This window comes from Protomyctophum parallelum (genome assembly GCF_964188405.1).
Source record: "Protomyctophum parallelum genome assembly, chromosome: 11".
NCBI classification, from domain to species: Eukaryota; Metazoa; Chordata; class Actinopteri; order Myctophiformes; family Myctophidae; genus Protomyctophum; species Protomyctophum parallelum.
Window position 1 is genome coordinate 1,949,610 of NC_139707.1, and position 22,198 is coordinate 1,971,807.

The 22,198-nt window shown below is 45.6% G+C and overlaps 1 protein-coding gene across 1 annotated transcript in view; it reads right to left on the bottom strand.

Annotated features, from left to right (window-relative positions):
- Positions 1-5,657: 5,657 nt before the first annotated feature.
- The window catches only part of slc39a10 (solute carrier family 39 member 10), an 83,452-nt gene continuing 66,911 nt past the window's right edge, over positions 5,658-22,198 (bottom strand). Inside the window, exons 11-15 of the mRNA XM_083776048.1 lie at positions 21,788-22,017; positions 20,807-20,885; positions 18,404-18,484; positions 10,586-10,776; positions 5,658-5,811 (exon numbers count right to left, since the gene is read on the bottom strand). Of these exons, the coding sequence (XP_083632174.1) occupies positions 5,659-5,811; positions 10,586-10,776; positions 18,404-18,484; positions 20,807-20,885; positions 21,788-22,017 (734 nt within the window). The 3' untranslated portion in view covers position 5,658. The remainder of the gene's footprint in view (positions 5,812-10,585; positions 10,777-18,403; positions 18,485-20,806; positions 20,886-21,787; positions 22,018-22,198) is intronic.

Consider the following 22,198-nt stretch of genomic DNA (forward strand, 5'->3'; position numbering starts at 1 on the left):
CTGCCCAATGAACGGTAAAGAGAGGAGAGACAGAAGTTCTGCTTCCCAATGAACGGTAAAGAGAGGAGAGACCGTTCTTTGGGTCTTTGTGGCTGTATAAATGTAGCTCTCTGTCCTCGTCAAACGCCCGATTTATTGTCCGTCGCACAGAACAGACCTACAAGCTCACGATGTGCCGCGGATGGCGGTGCACTGTGAGCTTGTAGATCGGGTGTTTTCGGTTTTGTGCATCCAAGTATAAATCGGGTTTGACACCCAACGAATTGTGATGAATAGATTATACTATAATCTGTTCTAGGGACCACTCGGTGGCGTGAACGTGACATCAGAACCTTTCGAGTAAATTACATCTGCACCGCCCTTCAGTATTTCAAGAGCTTTGTTCTGCTAAATAAAATGGCCACCATTAAAAAAGAATACACAACACTGACGGTATTAAAAATGTCAGTCGTTCTTCGACTTTTCAAAAAATAGCAGACCTACAAGCTCGTAGCGCGCCACTCGGTGGCGCGCTACGAGCTTGTAGATCTGCTATTTTTCCAATAGCTAAAGCATAACATGATGCCAACACCAAAATGGGTTCCCGTTCAGAATGGGTTAAACCCTTCTCCTTCAATGATAAAACGATTCAACACTTTTACAGACTGAAGCCTGAAGCCTCTTATCTTAGGGATACATTTTAAAGGCAGTATTTCTATTTCTTATATAGTGCCAATAGTTAATTTTTGGAATGGAGAAATAATATAATTGTTGTTTTGAGTGGGATGGAATTAAATTAAATTAAGCTTCAATGTACTGTATATATATCCAGATAAACAAATAGTATTATGATTAAACACGAGAACATAAAAATGGTTGCATATTTTAACACTGGGTTCTCTCAACTGAAGGCAAATGTGGCAGTAAAGCGCACATTATAATTCCATAGTTCATGGGAAAAGTCTAATTTTGAATGTAAATCTTAAGATAGCATACGATCTCCTCACATCAAAACAATGAGATTTAGTTTCAAAATCGGTTCAATTTCCATTTAAGTGGATAATAATACAATATGATTGGCAGCCAACCATTACGAATTACTCTCAGCCTCAAAAGACCTCAATGTGATCTTCACCATTGAATCGTACAATACAGGTATAATATATACATATATAAAAAAAAAAACGAAAGTAACACAATATTGTGAATGTCTGATCTTCCTGTACAAGAGGAAAATGATTTAACACCCAACATAAACGTCCGTACCGTTCACAACTCATGCGTCATGCATGATGACTTCAGTCTGATCAAAAGTACATTATTTTAATGTGACACGATGACGACTCAAACCCAGTTAAGACAAAGGCGACGGATGTCACACGGTGACAGGATAATAAAAGGACGTCTCACAGCTCTCGTCCGTGCGACTTCCCGCGAAAAGATCGATCGAAGCCAGACCGCCACGGCGGGCGGCTAGCTGGCCTGCGCATAGCGGCATGAGCAGCGGAATGAATGAACAGCCAATGGAATGTCATGGAGGAGGAGGCCTAGGCAGAGGCGAGCAACAGCCACTGTTTATAGCCCGATTTATGTGACCCGTCGGTGCCGAAATGCACGCTTGTTGTAGATGGGCTCATTTCAGGGTATAGGCGACGCCGGGACACACGTCACGATATAGCGTACGGTATAAATGGAGCATTGGCGTCACAGATCTGTGGGTCAGATAAAGCCGTATTTAATTTATACCCCTTCGTTCAAAATGCTTCTTTGTTTGTTCGGGAGTTCAACCTTTACTGACTGACGGGAAAAGAGCTGGTCGCGTTGCAGATGATTGACAGAACAGCCATAATTATCATCCTTCTTTCTGTGGTCTCCTATAGATTTTTGCACAGTTACAAACTCACCCTGACTTGCATCTATGCAGTATAATACTACATTTAACTGATTTTAAATTTATTTCAAGGATCCCAAGTTTGGTTAGGCCACTGACACCCATAACTCAAGAGAGTGCACAAATGGGACCAAATGGACCCTTACAGGTCCATTTGGTTCCATTTGTTCACTCGCCGAGTTACACATATACATAAGAGTCCATTTGTTTTCCGAACTAACTAATCTAGCTGGGGGAACCCAGGACCCTCCTAGGACCCCTGGGCGAACCCAGGACCCTAGGACCCCTGGGGGAACCCAGGACCCTAGGACCCCTGGGGGAACCCAGGACCCTAGGACCCCTGGGGGAACCCAGGACCCTAGGACCCCTGGGGGAACCCAGGACCCTAGGACCCCTGGGGGAACCCAGGACCCTCCTAGGACCCCTGGGGGAACCCAGGACCCTAGGACCCCTGGGGGAACCCAGGACCCTAGGACCCCTGGGGGAACCCAGGACCCTAGGACCCCTGAGGGAACCCAGGACCCTAGGACCCCTGGGGGAACCCAGGACCCTAGGACCCCTGGGGGAACCCAGGACCCTCCTAGGACCCCTGGGGGAACCCAGGACCCTCCTATGACCCCTGGGGGAACCCAGGACCCTCCTAGGACCCCTGGGGGAACCCAGGACCCTCCTAGGACCCCTGTGGGGAACTGAGAACCACTGATATGTATATTTAAGATATTTTTGTAGGAGTATAAATTCAGCTTTTTGGTTCTCCGCACAAGGGGGACCATCGTTTGGCACACTTGGCATTAATGTTTGTGCACCTAGATCAACACCTAGAGACTTAAAAATAAAAAATAATAGAATTAGTGATTTAAAAACATAAAAGAAAAAAGAAACAACAACTGCTGAATGTCTGGCTGTCGTGTCCTTCCACGAGGAGGGATTAAATATCCATTATTATAAGTGCAAAGAACGCTGACAGTATACAGGAGACATAACGTAACGTGTACAGTTCTGATATGATATGAAGGCTATTATTACTATTGCTTGGTCTGTGAGATTGTCAGGATCAACAGGTAAAACTGATTTTGTTGACAAAAAGCAGTACTTTGAAGTAAACGACTTTAAAAGTGGGAATGATTGATTACATTTTAGCTGCACAACAATTATTGGCGACAACTTTGAACGATCAGACGCATTTCGCAAAAAACTTCATTCATTGATCCTGATTTTGACGTGCACTGACGTGACGTCACAGTTTGTACTCGGGATAGCAGATCTACAAGCTCATAGCGCGCCACCGAGTGGCGCGCTATGAGCTTGTAGGTCTGCTGTCCCTAGTTCGACGGACGAACCGTCGCCAGCAGCGTGGTCAAAACTCGAATAAAGCACATCGAGGACTTTTCTTGTTACCCTCCATAAACTAACATAACACTTTGTATGCAAAAAAAAAAAAAAACGTTCTAAATTCACATTTGAAGCTGCTGACTGTAAAACTAGATAAAAACAAACAAAACAGAACATAAAAGGCCTAACAAGGATAATATGTCTCATTTTGGCTACAGACGGATTGTCAGCCCCTGAAAACCAGCGGCCAGACAAACATTTCTGATAATTAAACAAAACTTTGTCTCCGACGATGATCTTTGTTGATTAAGGCCTTGGCAGCTGCGGTTCTTAACACTATGCGCACAACTTCAATACTTTGTGATGATCATTATCACATAATAGAAAATAGCACAGTTACCAAAATATACAGTGTATATATATATATATATACATATATCAAGAGAGACTTTGCGCCGCGATCTAAAGCCTAATTTATACTGGGTGCGTAACAATGGTGTCGCTTACCAGAAATAGCTACAAAGCAATGCTTTTTTTTGAAATTCTAAAGTCTATTATTGGCCTGCGACAACGTCACACGACTGAGTATGAACTAAGCATGACACAGAGCTCTAAGACCTCTAAGACGCTTCTCCCATGTGAAGGGGGGGCATTTTATTTAGACTCCGAAGATTTGTCGCCGCCAACACGTTTTCAGAACGATAAAGCAATGGCCACGAGCTGCTGTTTTCATAACACTATTGTTATTGTTAAAGGGATTGTGACATAAAAAAAAAAGGTTTTGGAATTGTTCTTGTTTTTTTTTAGGTTTTCTAATCTCAATTGCACCCCAAAAAACATGAACTTTTAACATTCAGTAGATTTTCTGTGATCTGGGGGTTTTCTGGCTCAGACAGGTGCTCTGATTTGCCGGCAGTAAGTGACATCACTTACTGCAAATCCCATATATGTCAATGGGATTTGCCAGCAGATGTCACTGTTTCACTGTGTTGCCTGTTTTCATTGTAGCTCAAAAGGCCCCAAAAAAAAACCCAAAGAAAACTTCAGACCACAGAAAACCCACTGAATGTTCAAAGTTCAGGTTTTTTTGGTGTAATTGAGGTCATAAAACCTAAAAGAAAAATAAATGAAAATGAATGTCATAAAAGCTTTCAATTCTGCCGCAGTGCCTCTTCACGGACACTGGGGGGGGGGGGGGGGGGCAGTAGTGTTGTTGTGTCTGGTGGTGTGGTGCACACACAGGGCTATTAGGACTCAGTGGCGCCGCTCCAGTGGCCGAGGCTCGGCACTGCCATGGCCCAGTGACGCCGGTGACGTTGTGATACACAGCAGGAGTTGACGACGTCACAGGCTGATGAGATGATGGATGACAGACAGGGGGCGCCATAAACAAAGCCACCAGGGGGCGCCATAAACAAAGCCACCAGGGGGCGCCATAAACAAAGCCACAGGTGACCCAGACATGGTTGATGGGACACAGCACAGGTTGACAAGGGGGGGGCAGGGAGGGGGGGACAACAGGCTGAGATGGATGAGTGGTGGGCTGCTGGGCTGTGACAGCCAGCCAGCCGTCTCTTCTGCGCACCTAAAATAACCGATCTACAAGCGCACACAACATACCACGCTGTGAAGCATTGTGAGGGCTTGACAATCTGCTATTTTAGGTTGTGCGCAAACAACCGTTGCAAAGTATAAAAGGTCCCTGCACAGTCAGTGGTGCATAATTATATTAGTTTTTCTGCCCCTTTTTTGTGAAAAACGCGTCAGGTATTTTTTACAGTCTTTTGAGGCACTCTTCACATTAGCAGACCGTCCACTGTCCACCGACCACAGACACTATAGCACTTAATGAGGCAAACATGTGAATCTGATGACTATACTGTACACAAGGGCATTGTAATAATAATATGATCCTATCAACGGGACCCCGCTCAAAATATGCGCCTTCCTGGTTTGGGTTTTTTATCCGTGGGTTTTTGACACCGCAGGAATTTAATTGCTTTTTTAAATTTAATTTCTATGGTAGCTTTTATGGCCATGGTGGTGATATTAAAGCTCTGAGCAGAGCTGGTGTTTTTCTTCAAGCATTCCTTCAGCAGCACAGCTCTGTGCTTCACAGAGGATGAGGAGGGTGAGGAGGAGGAGGAGGAGGAAGAGGAGGAGGAGGAGGAGGAGGAGGGGGAGGAGGAGGGGGGGGGGGGGGCACACATTGACGCATCACACACAGGCCAAACGGGTGACGTCCGCGAGACGCTTTGGAATGGACACGAATGAACGAACGAACGCATGAATGAATGAGATTCAATACACATGCAAGACTGGACCGGTGGGCAACATGGCAAACAAAGTATGCTTAAGGCTGAGAAGCACGACATCGACAGACACGTCCTTCTGGAAACCCGACCCCCCCCCCCCCCCCCTAACCACCCGACCCCCTCCGTCCGTCCCCCTCCCTACTAGAAGCCAAAGTCGAGGACAATTTGGTCTTCGAAGATGGCGATGAGCAGCATGATTGCGAAGCCGGTCAGCATGCCAATGTTCTGCAGGACAAAGTGACCCATCTGGCAGCGCTTGTGGTCCTCGCTGTCCCCGTGCAGCATCTCCGGAAGCTGCAAACAAACAACAAACAAACAAAAAACGTATTATTTGGACAAAATGTAGCACTTTTGTGGCTTCACTGGCAGGGTCACTGGGAGAGCCCTTTACAGATGCCAGTGATGTTGTTTGAGTTAATAAGCTCTATATAATATTCCCATTGTAATTACTGCTGCCCAAACAGTGGGTTGGGGCCCATGTTTCGGGGCTCTAAATAAATAAATAAATAAAAGCAGATCACAAGTTTGCAACATGGTTGTGAAGTGACTTGTTGTGAGCTTTTTAGTTCTGCTATTTTCACTAGTTTGGGTCCTGGGACATTCTACACAAAATTAGGAGTCAAATATGACTAGGTCTAGGGGTAGCGTGGCACTGGTCCGACCGCTCATTAGTCCGACCATACTAACCCTATCCCCAAACCTAGCCCTGGTCCAAGGCTTACAGCGAGCCTCTCTCTGACGTACCTTCCACAGCCCTCTGGTCATATTTACACTCCCGTGCGCTGTTTTTATAATACCAGCAAATGAACAAAACGACGAAACCACTCACCGAAACAAAGCCTGCTAGACCTTAAGGTAGAAGTCTATTCTCCAACCTGGGAAGCGTCTCAGGTCCCCAGTTTCTCTCTAAAATGCACTTTGTGCCATTTTAATAACGCAATGTACCCTGAATTTAATGACTGTAACGCTATCCTACACTCGCGAACCGCCAGGATCACATTACTGTTCGGTTCGCGAGTGTAGGATAGCGTTACCCAGTTAAATTCAGGGTACATTGCGTTATTAAAATGCTGTAAGCCTTGGACCAGGGCTAGACCAAACCCAAACCGCACGCGACCATACTAACCCTATCCCCAACAGTCCATGTAGTCAGACTAACGGGATGCCGGACTAATGCTGTTACGACTGGGGTCGTATGCTGTGCTGTGGTCTTATACTGTGATGTGGTCCTATGCTGTGACATGTCTTTCTGCCCTGGTGTGGAGTGGTGCGCGCGCCCCGTGCATCGCCCAGATGGAGATGGCATCGTGAGCCTAGGCGTGACTGAGAGGATGCAGAGCGCGGTGGACAGCCGTGATTGGCTAACGAGGGTGGCCTTTCCCCTACATAAGAGAGGAGCAGAGGAGAGTGCGGCACGCAGGGGACAGACCTGTCTTCCTCGGCTCCCAACCGGCCACCGCCCTTCCTTATGTTATGTTTTGTTACTCTGAGTTTTGTTTGCGTTGTGTCCAAACCTGAATAGGGGATTTTGAGTTTCGTTGCCCGTTAAAGTCCTGTTTTACGTTAAGGAGGTAAGCCCATGTGTTTTGTTTTGTTAGGGAAGACTATTTTGTTTCTAGTTCTTTTCTTATTTAATCTATCAGTTGCCTTAAACTCCTTTACCCCTTTTGTAAATATCATTTTTGTTAATAAACCTATATTAGCTTTTCAACCCTTGTTGCTTGGGAGTTGGGGAAGGCGGGAGCGTCATATTTCATGTTGGGTACCAGATCCCCTAGACTGGTGCATAACTAATGCACAGTCCCCAGGTCTAGGCCGAACTTGACCTAATGTCTGCTGGACACTGACACCCGTCTTGTTTGGCGTCGTCACGTGGAGCATAAACAAATGGCAGCTTACCATATCCACCAGAGCCACATAGAGGAACAGCTTACCATATCCACCAGAGCCACATAGAGGAACATGCCTTACCATATCCACCAGAGCCACATAGAGGAACAGCTTACCATATCCACCAGAGCCACATAGAGGAACAGCTTACCATATCCACCAGAGCCACATAGAGGAACATGCCTTACCATATCCACCAGAGCCACATAGAGGAACATGCCTTACCATATCCACCAGAGCCACATAGAGGAACATGTCTTACCATATCCACCAGAGCCACATAGAGGAACAGCTTACCATATCCACCAGAGCCACATAGAGGGACAGCTTACCATATCCACCAGAGCCACATAGAGGAACATGCCTTACCATATCCACCAGAGCCACATAGAGGGACAGCTTACCATATCCACCAGAGCCACATAGAGGGACATGCCTTACCATATCCACCAGAGCCACATAAAGGAACATGCCTTACCATATCCACCAGAGCCACATAGAGGGACATGCCTTACCATATCCACCAGAGCCACATAGAGGAACATGCCTTACCATATCCACCAGAGCCACATAGAGGAACATGCCTTACCATATCCACCAGAGCCACATAGAGGAACAGCTTACCATATCCACCAGAGCCACATAGAGGAACAGCTTACCATATCCACCAGAGCCACATAGAGGAACAGCTTACCATATCCACCAGAGCCACATAGAGGAACAGCTTACCATATCCACCAGAGCCACATAGAGGAACAGCTTACCATATCCACCAGAGCCACATAGAGGAACATGCCTTACCATATCCACCAGAGCCACATAGAGGAACATGCCTTACCATATCCACCAGAGCCACATAGAGGAACAGCTTACCATATCCACCAGAGCCACATAGAGGAACAGCTTACCATATCCACCAGAGCCACATAGAGGAACATGCCTTACCATATCCACCAGAGCCACATAGAGGAACATGCCTTACCATATCCACCAGAGCCACATAGAGGAACATGTCTTACCATATCCACCAGAGCCACATAGAGGAACAGCTTACCATATCCACCAGAGCCACATAGAGGGACAGCTTACCATATCCACCAGAGCCACATAGAGGAACATGCCTTACCATATCCACCAGAGCCACATAGAGGGACAGCTTACCATATCCACCAGAGCCACATAGAGGGACATGCCTTACCATATCCACCAGAGCCACATAAAGGAACATGCCTTACCATATCCACCAGAGCCACATAGAGGGACATGCCTTACCATATCCACCAGAGCCACATAGAGGAACAGCTTACCATATCCACCAGAGCCACATAGAGGAACAGCTTACCATATCCACCAGAGCCACATAGAGGAACATGCCTTACCATATCCACCAGAGCCACATAGAGGAACATGCCTTACCATATCCACCAGAGCCACATAGAGGAACAGCTCACCATATCCACCAGAGCCACATAGAGGAACATGATCAGCTCACCATATCCACCAGAGCCACATAGAGGAACATGATCAGCTTACCATATCCACCAGAGCCACATAGAGGAACAGCTCACCATATCCACCAGAGCCACATAGAGGAACATGATCAGCTTACCATATCCACCAGAGCCACATAGAGGAACATGCCTTACCATATCCACCAGAGCCACATAGAGGAACAGCTTACCATATCCACCAGAGCCACATAGAGGAACATGTCTTACCATATCCACCAGAGCCACATAGAGGAACATGCCTTACCATATCCACCAGAGCCACATAGAGGAACATGCCTTACCATATCCACCAGAGCCACATAGAGGAACAGCTTACCATTCAGTATTTAAGTCCGACGTCATTTTGTAGTGCTACGTTATGTCCGGGTCCAAGTGGCACCAGCTCCCGTCCGCATCTCATTGTAAATTGAATATCTAAACGCGTGAATCTTTTTACAGTGACGTTATTTTTCAGAAAGGAAGCCATTGAGGGTTAAAATGGGTCTTAATGCTTCCAACTCGAGTGGAATTATGAATGTTTTGTACAAGTGTCCATGACAACAAAAATATATGATGTGGAGACAATAGACTATTATTATCATTATTATTGAAGGTGGCAACAGTCCATTTGATCGGTAAAATATTTCTGGGGTATATTTAGAATGTGTGCAGGCTTGAGTATGTTGAATCTAGTTTGCATTATGAGGATTTATTTGACACAATAAAATAAAATGGCGATAGTATTCCATGTGGGACAGACGGCCTGTCACAGACAGATTTGGGAGAGCAGCGCAGCTTTGTTGTTGCGAGGAAAGCGGTAAAATTAGACTTTCGTGGTTGTTTTCGTCTCAGATTTAGTCCGACGGAGCGTCACAGTATAACTCCATGGGGACACAAAAGCGACACAAAAGTAGGACCCGGAAGTATCTCAGGAGGGGGCGCTCACGTCACAGCTAAAATACTGAATATCCACCAGAGCCACATAGAGGAACATGCCTTACCATATCCACCAGAGCCACATAGAGGAACATGCCTTACCATATCCACCAGAGCCACATAGAGGATCAGCTTACCATATCCACCAGAGCCACATAGAGGAACATGCCTTACCATATCCACCAGAGCCACATAGAGGAACAGCTTACCATATCCACCAGAGCCACATAGAGGAACATGTCTTACCATATCCACCAGAGCCACATAGAGGAACATGCCTTACCATATCCACCAGAGCCACATAGAGGAACAGCTTACCATATCCACCAGAGCCACATAGAGGAACAGCTTACCATATCCACCAGAGCCACATAGAGGAACATGCCTTACCATATCCACCAGAGCCACATAGAGGAACACCTTACCATATCCACCAGAGCCACATAGAGGAACATGCCTTACCATATCCACCAGAGCCACATAGAGGAACAGCTTACCATATCCACCAGAGCCACATAGAGGAACAGCTTACCATATCCACCAGAGCCACATAGAGGAACAGCTTACCATATCCACCAGAGCCACATAGAGGAACATGCCTTACCATATCCACCAGAGCCACATAGAGGAACATGCCTTACCATATCCACCAGAGCCACATAGAGGAACATGCCTTACCATATCCACCAGAGCCACATAGAGGAACATGCCTTACCATATCCACCAGAGCCACATAGAGGAACATGCCTTACCATATCCACCAGAGCCACATAGAGGAACATGCCGGCGGTCACGGCGAAGATCCAGCTGGTGACGTTGTGCGTGTTCTGTCCCACGGTGATGCCGATCAGCATGCCGACGTAGGCCATGAGCGCCGACAGCAGGTTGTAGACGATGGCTTGTTTCACAGACATCCCCGCCTTGATCAGCACCGCAAAGTCACCTGTTCGCCACCAGGGAGAGAAGGAGAAGACTCATGTTCATTCAGATGCACCAAGGTTATGGTGATTAAAACCTATTCTGACCTGAGATCAGATTCATACGAGGTTTCCACTGGACACACACTGGGTCTGATGAACCCATTCTGACCTGATATCAGATTCATACGAGGTTTCCACTGGACACACACTGGTCTGATTATAACCCATTCTGACCTGAGATCAGATTCTAAAAAATGTCAGTCGTTCTTCGATTTTTCAAAAAATAGCAGACCTACAAGCTCATATCGCGCCACTCGGTGGCGCGATATGAGCTTGTAGATCTGCTATTTTTCAATAGCTAAAGCATGACATGATGCCAACACCAAAATGGGTTCCCGTTCAGAATGGGTTAAGGTGATTCAGTTCTTGTAAAGCAGGTTTTTATTTTGTGAAAAGGCTTAGATTTAGTGTATCGGGGGTCCACATTCCCATAGATACAAATTGCATCAAATGGGGGGCCTCATGTGGCCTAATAATGCACAGTAAAATGGGTGGTTCTTCAAATTAAGTTTGATCAGGAACAGAAGTCACACACACTACAATTTCTACAATCTATTACTTTCACATTCTGGTGCCTAACTTGCAAACTAAAGCACCCCATTCAAACCCACTCCCCACACCTGCCACCCTTTTCAAACCCACTCCCCACACCTGCCACCCTTTTCAAACCCACTCCCCACAACCTGCCACTGGTTGCTCTCTGCTGGGAAAACGTACATGAGAGAACATGTAGTAAATGTCCCTTCACATCCAGTCATGATTACACATGCATGGCTGCATGTAGCCTTTCTAGCCTCTTCAATCTCTGCCATCCCAGATGTAGAAAAGGGCCCTTAAGGCTCGGCGGAAACGGCCTGGATTTGTAGAGAAAGAGATGCATAAAAATGGGGTGGCCTACATTCCCTTTGCACAGTGGAGAACGAGCGGCCTCTTTTTCCTTTGCTAATTACCACCATGAATATATTACCAACTCCTCACTCCATCCATCAATCACATCTGGTACACAAGGCACGGAAAGTTAACCCATTCTGAACGGGAACCCCTTTTGGTGTCGGCATCATGTTATGCTTTAGCTATTGAAAAATAGCAGATCTACAAGCTCATAGCGCGCCACCGAGTGGCGCGCTATGAGCTTGTAGGTCTGCTATTTTTTTTAAATCGAAGAACGACTGACATAGAAACATAGCTTTTTCAGAAAGCTGTCATTTTCAAACAGACATTTTTAGAATATGATCTCAGGTCAGAAACCCATTCTGACCTGAGATCAGATTCATACGAGGTTTCCACTGGACACACACTGGTCTGATTAAACCCATTCTGACCTGAGATCAGATTTTAAAAAATGTCAGTCGTTCTTCGATTTTTCAAAAAATAGCAGACCTACAAGCTCATATCGCGCCACTCGGTGGCGCGATATGAGCTTGTAGATCTGCTATTTTTCAATAGCTAAAGCATTACATGATGCTAACACCAAAACGGGTGCCCGTTCAGAATGGGTTAAAGAGAGGCGAGGAATGGAAAGGGCGGACCCCGGTCGCGTTCCGCCTCGTGCTTCAAAGTTCTTCAGGCTCCCTCTCTCTCTCTCGGCGGTTCCTCCGGTTCCGCTCCGGCTCACGTGCCCAGAGAGACGTGCCGCGGCTCGCCACCGCCCGTCCACCGCAATTAACACACACATCATCTCCAATTAGCTTCACTCCGGGAGGCTAAAGATCTCTCATAATCATCGTCTCTGCCTCTCACAGCTGCAGCTGCCTCCGCCGCTTGTGTGTGTGTGGGGGGGGGGAGGGGGGGGGGGATCTTTTGTCTGGAGGTGGAAGCAAGCGAGAGGCGCTCTCGTCCACGAAACCGCTGGCTTTCGTCTTTGCGCTCGCCTTGAACGGAGCGGGCGGGGGTGGTGGTGGAGGGCGGGGGCCAATTAGACGGTGGCGGCGCATCACCTCACCTCACTCAACAGGCGAATAACATCCAGAGCAGAAACGATGAAAATGTTTACATGTCACTGTGGTGGGAGATAGGCCTTGTGTTTCTTAATAATTCATTGTATATTTGCTGAGGGTACAAAACATAACATTGTATTGGTTATTGGTTGGGTTTTTTGTGTCTTTGTCTCCTGCCCCCCCTTCCCCAAAAGGAACAGGGTCAGGGCAAAAACACAAATGGTATTTAGTTTAGTTTTGTTTCTCCCCATGTCCCCTGTCCCCTTGTCTGTATCCTTTTGAATTAAATTTCAATTAAGTTTTCAATCAATCAATCAATCAATGTGTAATGTGTATGTGTGGTGGGGGGGGTGCATACTTAGTTTAGACTAGTCATTGGTTAGACATAGGTTAAGGTTAGGTTTAGGTGTGCTGCCCCGTGGGAGGTTAGGTTTAGACTAGTCATTGGTTAGACATGGGTTAAGGTTAGGTTTAGGTGTGCTGCCCCGTGGGAGGTTAGGTTTAGACATAGCATTGGTTAGACATGGGTTAAGGTTAGGTTTAGGTGTGCTGCCCCGTGGGAGGTTAGGTTTAGGGTGAGGGTTTGAGATAGGTTGTAGTTGTAGGACTAATGACTGGTCTAACCAAAAACTGTCTAAACTAAGTACTGCACCCGTGGTGGGGGGTGTGGTTTGAGTATACGAAAAAGCTTTTGTGTTCTTATGTAGAACAACTTGTAGCCTAGATAGCAACACATGGCAGTGAGAGTCGACGCTACGAGAAAAAAAAAGCACTTCTTCTTCATAACGGTTCCCGGCGGTGTCTGTCAGCGCCGTGCCCCAAACAGGAATGACTAGTCTAGTGTTTCTGCTCCACAAAGCCGTGGGTCGGCGTGGTGGCCCGTTTGTGTTTCTGCTCCACAAAGCCTCCGGTACGGCGTGGTGGCCCGTTTGTGTTTCTGCTCCACAAAGCCGTGGGTCGGCGTGGTGGCCCGTTTGTGTTTCTGTTCCACAAAGCCGTGGGTCGACGTGGTGGCCCGTTTCTGTTTCTGCTCCACAAAGCCGTGGGTCGGCCCGGTGGCCCGTTTGTGTTTCTGCTCCACAAAGCCGTGGGTCGGCGTGGTGGCCCGTTTGTGTTTCTGCTCCACAAAGCCGTGGGTCGGCGTGGTGGCCCGTTTGTGTTTCTGCTCCACAAAGCCGTGGGTCGGCGTGGTGGCCCGGCCCGTTTGTGCCACATTTGTACCTGTCCAGACGGCACTAACCCATTCTGACCAGGCACCCATTTTGGTGTCGGCATCATGTCGTGCTTTAGCTATTGAAAAATAGCAGATCTACAAGCTCATATCGCGCCACCGAGTGGCGCGATACGAGCTTGTAGGTCTGCTATTTTTGAACAATCGAAGACACTTTTAGAATCTAATATCAGGTCAGAATGGGTTAATAATGAAACTGTCAGGATGTTATAGACATTTTTAGAATCTGATCTCAGGTCAGAATGGGTTAATAGTAGGATGCCGTTAGTCAACATGGGGGGGAGGTAGGCAGCCGGGAACGTGGCCACTTAATCACTCACTACCTGGGCTACGGCAGGGCTGACAAAGCTCCATTTATCACTTAACCCATTCTGACCGGAGATCAGATTCACACGAGGTTTCCACTGGACACACACTGGTCTGATGAACCCATTCTGACCTGAGGTCAGATTAAAAAAAATGTCAGTCGCTCTTCGATTTTTTTCAAAAATAGCAGACCTACAAGCTCGTAGCGCGCCACTCGGTGGCGCGCTATGAGCTTGTAGATCTGCTATTTTTCAATAGCTAAAGCATAACACGATGCTAACACCAAAAGGGGTTCCCGTTCAGAATGGGTTAACACATTCTGACCGGAGATCCGATTAAAATTATCTTCTACATCCTGACAGTTTTCTGAAAAATCTATATGTTTCTATGTCAGTCGTTCTTCGATTTTTCAAAAATAGCAGACCTACAAGCTCGTAGCGCGCCACTCGGTGGCGCGATATGAGCTTGTAGATCTGCTATTTTTTAATAGCTAAAGCATAACATGATGCGAACACCAAAATGGGTTCCCGTTCAGAATGGGTTAACACATAACGGGCTATACACACCACGTACTGTACAATAACCAACCACCATCACTGCTGATATTATGGGGTCTGGAATTCTCCTCTCAACTGATCTTAGACACAGTACACACAAACGCACAGGCACAGATTACTATACCAGTGAAGACATAAACATATTAGGACAGTTTCTAGGGCTGACCTCGATTAGTCGACTAATCGATCGGGACGGGTCTCAGTCGACTGACCACCTCTTAGTCGACTGGAGTCTATCAGGCCAGCGCACTGTGCGATTCAAGTCACAGGCAGTGGCACATTGCCACACAGGCAGACACACTCCACATGCACATTGGAGATTTGAACAGTCAGAATGTTCAAATGTGTTTATGTCCCCCACAGACCTAGTGGAATAATACAATATTTTTGTATATTTTTGTAAATATTGTATTTTTATATACAATTTTTGGGGCAATTTTTTATTACTATTAGTCGACTAACAGCAAATGTATTCATATATCAGTCGACTATACAAATCCTTAGTCGGGGACAGCCCTAACAGTTTCTCAGCGGTAGAGCGGCCGGATGGAACCGTGAGGTTCGATCCCGGGCTCCCCCAGAGTTAGTGTCAAAGTGTCCTTGATGTGCAGGTTGGTGCCTTCCACGGTTTCCTCTGACATCGGTGTGTGAATGGGTGAATGTAATACACAATCTCTAAGTAAAGCGCTTTGGATATAAAACAGTAATTTTATAAATGCAATTTTTTTTATCTTTCGTCCTTTTTACCCCTAACCCTTAGGTGTCACGGGAAATAGCCGATCTACAAGTTCACAGCAAGCTCAAAACGTGTCAGAGCGTGACACGCTGTTGTTTTGATGCACAGCAACGGGCGCACAAACTACAAATCAGGGGCGGCGGTGGCTCAGGGGTAGAGTGCCTGAATGGTAACCGTAAGGTTGCCAGTTCGAACCCGGGCTCCCCCAGAGTTACTGTCAAAGTGTCCTTGAGCAAGACACTGAACCCCTAATTGCTCCTGATGTGCTAGTTGGTGCCTTGCATGGTTTCCGCTGCCATCGGTGTATGAATGTGTGTGTGAATGGGTGAATGTAATGCACAATCTATGTAAAGCGCCTTGGATAAAGGCGCTATATAAATGCACCATTTACCATTTACCATTTACAAATCAGGCATAAATTCCTAATCCTAACCTGAATATTTTCCGATTTGTAAGCCTAACCCTTACAAGGCACAAACATGAACGTTCTCTCTGGCTGAATTAAACTCTAAAACGTCAATAGGCCCTTGTTTTGTCACAGAACGGTGCGTGACATGGCCGTGTCACCGTGTGGGGGGGATAGCGTGTGGGGGGGGATGGCGTGTCAGCATATCCTTGTTTACTGAGCAGCGAGCGAGCGGGCCCAGGGGGACCGCTTATCATCCACGCTGACCGACATATTATCGACAGGCACGTCAGGATAAAGAAACACTGCAACAAATAACCCACAACAAAACCCAAGGAGTTATATTTTTATGCCCTTATCAACGTCAACGTTATTTCCAGGATTAAAACAACAGGTTTGTTGATAGATTAGATTCCCAGGGTTTCCAGGGTCATGGGAGTCAACACAAGCCCAGCACAAAATTAATAGTCTAAACATTTAATCTATGAAAGACAAAACCCCAGCGTGACAGCTAAACTGTGAACTAATTGCTATAGTTTATATTTTCCAGTATATAGAGCGTCGCAGTCCCGCCCCCTACCAGGGCCCAGGAAATGATTCCCCATTCATTTTCCTCATAGACATTTCAGAAAGACCTTTTAAGCCTCGTACAAAGCCAACAGGTTACAACACTTTTTTTTCTTTGTAATTATTTGTTTGGTTCAAAATGTTGTTTGTTGTCATGATTTGTCACAACTCAAGTTGGCTTTGTACGACGCTTAAAAGGTCTTTAAATAAATAGTCTATGGGAAAAATGCGTGGGAAATTATTTCCTGGGCCTGGTGTCGTCATGAAAGGGGGCGCGACTGACGCTCTATTAACACATTTAGTACAGGAAGTGCCTTCAAAATAAAGGCTATAGAGTGCCAGAGTTGTCTGATCGCTTTTACTTTGAAAGCCATGAAACAGGAAACACTTGCCTAAAAAAGTTGACTTTACAAAGGGACCTCACATCCCCGATCATCTTAATATATTTTTTTACGCTCCAAAAAACGTTCATATTTTGCGGGAGAGACGGATGAGGAGCAGAAATGAAGCGCCAGCATATCGATCCATTCATCACCGCGGAGAGCGCCCTGGATTAGGAGATACGAGTCATTCTTTCCGCCGCGCTAACATGGGAGTCAATGACAAGCTAATAGTTGCACTGAGCGTTAGCATACGGCAAGCGAAAAGCGAAATGCCAAAAAAATAATCACACACTTGTGAACTGAGTGGTGCAATTCACCCCCCCCCCCCCTCTCTCTCTCTCTCTCTCTCATTAGAGACACAGCACCTACCCTCTCACTGTTTCTGGCGCCCCCTACTGGTATAAATAAGTAACATACTCGTGCTCATAGTTACAGGTACACAGGTACACGGACATTGCAAGCTGGATGTAGGAGTGGTTGCACCACTCAAAAAATAGGAAAAATTCTGAATATTCTTATCTCGCCCCGCGTCGCTGGGACGTCGCTAGGACGTCCTCACACGTCAATAGTACTAATATTTCGGGGTCCTTATGACGTTCTCAGACGTCCTATGTACAGAATCTGTTAAAGAGCGCTATAGCAATGATTACAATTAGAATATAGATCTTGTTTTAACCAAAACATCATCAGCTTTTCTTTCCTCCAGTGAAGGTACCGGTTGTCTCTCGAGTGGCCGAATGGTGTGAAGTGGAAGCGAGGCCTAAAAAAAAACAACCCTGCATTGATCGCCCCGCTGAGTGAGTTATCCCATTCTGAACGGGCACCCATTTTGGTGTTGGCATCATGTTATGCTTTATCTATTGTATTGTATTGAAGTTAAGAGATTCCTGGCTAAAGAGTGAATGTCTATTGTGTAACACCAGGCAGTCGAGGGTATTTTTTCCCTCATCTCTTTTCACACACAGCACACACAAATATGTATACATTTTCATGTATAGACATTTAGATAAGTATGGTTATATTTATTTCTATTTATAATTATATTTAAGTTTATATTTATATTCATATCTATATTATTATATATTATATTATAGTATGTAATGACAAATGTAAATCAACATCCTGTTTACTTTTGTTATATTTCCTTTTCCTTTTCTGTTTTTAGTAATATTTCTATGATATTACTCTTTTTTTTTTTTTCCTATTTGTGTTTTCATAAATTATGCTACTGTGATAATTGATCACAGACTTATTATTATTATTATTTGTATTATATAAAAACGTGGGCAAAATAAGCTTTATGCTTCAGCCCATACCTTTTCGGTCAGAACTAGTCACTGCGTTGACTAAGTGGTGTAGTGTGGGTTAAGCAATGTAAATTGCTTAAACCTATTTTTGTTTTATCTGTTTTTGTAAAAGTGACCGAAATAAAGATTCAAACTCAAACTCAAACAGCTATCCACTTACCCAACTCATGAGGCAACTCGTGGCAGAAGACAGCCACAGACGTACTGATGCCTCCCGTCGTGTTGGCGCTGAACGCTGCCCCTGTTAAGAAACAAAGACAGACATCAGCACACCGAACAGCCTGAAGATGAACTGAACACTGAACGCTGCCCCTGTTAGAGACAAAGACAGACATCAACACACCGAACAGAAACAACAGAAACAAACAAACAACAGAAACAAACAGAAACAAACAGAAACAAACAGAAACAACAGAAACAAACAGAAACAAACAGAAACAAACAGAAACAACAGAAACAAAGACAGACATCAACGCGCCGAACAGCCTGAAGATGACACTTCAATTTGCTCTGGAGTTTATACAAATGGCTAAATGGACCCAGGATTGTTATGTGACAATTAAAAGTAATTCTAACTGTGATTATAAAAAAATGGTTGCCAGTTTGAATTGATCCAAGTGAGAGAGAGATGAGTAAAGTTAGTTTAGCTTTTTTTTTTTTGGTTCCGTGACACTTTGACAAGAGAGCTTTTAATCAGGCTTAACCCATTCTGACCGGGCACCCATTTTGGTGTCGGCATCATGTTATGCTTTAGCTATTGAAAAATAGCAGATCTACAAGCTCGTATCGCGCCACCGAGTGGCGCGATACGAGCTTGTAGTTCTGCTATTTTTGAAAAATCTAAGAACGACTGACATAGAAACATAGCTTTATCAGAAAACTGTCAGGATGTAGAAGACGTTTATAGAATCTGATCTCAGGTCAGAATGGCTTAAGTCTAACCGTGGCCGATGCTAAATGCTTAGAACAAGCAATCAAAAATAATTATTTGACTGACTGAAGCTGTGACGAAACAGGGGTAGTGTGATGGATGGGGTGTGAATGTTTACTTGTGCCAAATAATCACGTTATTACTGTAAGTACAGCTAGAGGTATGCATAATTACGAGGCCACGTCTTTGTGGATCAGATCAGACGATCCGCATCCTTTTGGCAGAGCCTGTTGAGTTAGGAATTAATGTCTTTGAACAGAATATCTTATTCATATAACCCATTCTGACCAGGCACCCATTTTGGTGTCGGCATCATGTTATGCTTTAGCTATTGAAAAACTGCAGATCTACAAGCTCATATCGCGCCACCGAGTGGCACGATACGAGCTTGTAGGTCTGCTATTTTTTGAAAAATCGAAGAACGACTGACATTTTTTTAGAATCTGATCTCAGGTCAGAATGGGTTAATCAGACCAGTGTGTGTCCGGCGGAAACCTCGTATGAATCTGATCTCAGGTCAGAATGGGATAAATGATGGCTCCATGTGGGTGTGCCTGGCCTTTGATGATGACAACACACAATCTATCTCTGGTGTTTCAACTTTCTGTTTCCCCAAGTTAATGACTGGAGTTCTGACTGACTGGATGGAGGCACTTGGGTAAAGTACAGGCAATTAACACAAAAGAACATTTATTTAGTTTTCATCAAAGAATATACATCAAATAGAAAATAGATGTTTAAACTAAATTGATCAGTCTGATGTGTTGTACATTTTTGTACAATGGTGGTGTACAATAACCTATTCTGAACGGGAACCCATTTTGGTGTCGGCATCATGTTATGCTTTAGCTATTGAAAAATAGCAGATCTACAAGCTCATAGCGCGCCACCGAGTGGCGCGCTATGAGCTTGTAGGTCTGCTATTTTTGAAAAATCGAAGAACGACTGATTTTTTTTTAGAATCTGATCTCAGGTCAGAATGGGTTCATAGGACCAGTGTGTGTCCAGTGGAAATCTCGTATGAATCTGATCTCAGGTCAGAATGGGATAATAGCCGATCTGAGCAGGTTACAGTGACAAACTGCTGTGTGTGGTGTCTTGACCACTGTTGTTGTCTCGGTCGGTGGTGGAAAAACACGAATATCACAGCGCCTCCTACAGGCTGTTGAAGTATCACAGCGCCTGCTACAGGCTGTTGAGTATCACAGCGCCTCCTACAGGCTGTTGAGTAACACAGCGCCTGCTACAGGCCGTTGAGTAACACAGCGCCTGCTACAGGCTGTTGAGTATCACAGCGCCTGCTACAGGCTGTTGAAAACACTTGTTTTCACCAGAAACGGCCCCCTCAATGTCGTTTCTGAGATACAGGGCTTTGAATGCAGGGCTTAGAATGGAAGTGGATGTATTGTGCGCGCATCTTCAAAATGCAGCCACGGCCACTGTCCCACTTTGTGTTGTTTTGCGTTAGCAAACAGTAGCTAACGATACGATCGGATTAAAACATGGACGGTAGTCACGGTACTAATTTAACCCTCCGTGTTGGCCGTTTCTGGCGGGTTTTAATGTCAAGGATGCCTAAAAGTCCACCACCCACCTATAATAATAATAATAATAATAATAATAACCACCCACCTATGGCCAGGCCGTCGCTGAAGTTGTGCATGCCGTCGCCCATGATCACCATCCAGGCGATGCTGGCGATGCCGGCGTCCTGAACATGGAATAAAGAAAAATCACATCTCATGACTGTTTGTTTAGTGATGTTTAGACATCGTGATTCTAAACCGGAGTTGAGGCATTAAAGGTATATTCAGTGATTTCACTCAAAAAACCTTAGGTTTCGTTTTTTGGCTGTGGGACCCAGCCTTTCGTCACCCTGGGCAAGACCTAAAGCTGAAAAGACTATCAGTGGAAGTTGCAGGATTTTAGCGGAAGTGAAATCGTTGATTCTTTACAAATCAGTTTACATTCTCCGCGAATGAAACAAGTGTTGTGATTGGTCGGGAAAATATCGCATCCGGGGGAAATACATTCGACGGCTGTTCCGGAGGATACAACCGCCGATAGCTTCTCTGCCTTAAGGTTGTGACCAGGCTTTTCTTTTCGCAGATAAGTAAGCCTGGGACCGAGGCTAGCCTTCCGTCCAATCAGGATAGAGAGTCAAAAACGAAACCTAAGGATTTTTGACCCCCAGGGGTTAACTGGGGACAGGGAGGAACTCCTTATATGGTCAGCAGCACACTCTATAGTAGGGAGGATTATCACAACAAAACAAAAAAATAAGTGATATTTGAATTAAGTGAAATCACTGAATATACCTTTAACCTTTTGTTTTATGGTTCAGAGACCATGCCTGTTTATGGAAGATGCTTCTGAACATGAATTCTATCGCTAGTTTGACTACTTCAACTAAAGAGAAGTTAGAGAACTAACTAAACATGGGCGATCTACAAGCTCACAACACGTCACACAGCGCGGCGTGTTGTGAGCTTGTAGATCTGCCATTTTCAGTGCACAACATGCTTTCATAGACGACAGACAGGCTGGCTTCTATGGAATAAAAAAATGACTGGAATCAGTCAGCGAGACGGAATAACTTGAATCTATCCATGCCTTCATCTCCTGGTCCGAGTGGCAGTTGGCGGCGTGCGAGTGTCCGTGTCCGTGGCTGTGGCCGTGTTTCTTGGCCTTGCGTCCGTTCTCCTCGACAGGCGAGGTGGTGTGGCGGTCGCCGTCGGGCGCCTGCAGCGGCGTCTTGTTGGTGGGCGAGTCGGGCGGCTGGAGCTCCGACAGCTGCGTGTCGTTGTGGCCGTTGTCGCACGAGACCACCGTGCCGTCGTGACCTGGGAGGGGGGGAGGGAGGAGCAGGAAGGTTATGTCGGGGGGAGGAAGCAGCTGGTTGCTTAGGGACGTTAAGGATTATTACGGTAATTAATCGATTAATCGTTTAACCCATTCTGAACGGGCACCCATTTTGGTGTTGGCATCATGTTATGCTTTAGCTATTGAAAAATAGCAGATCTA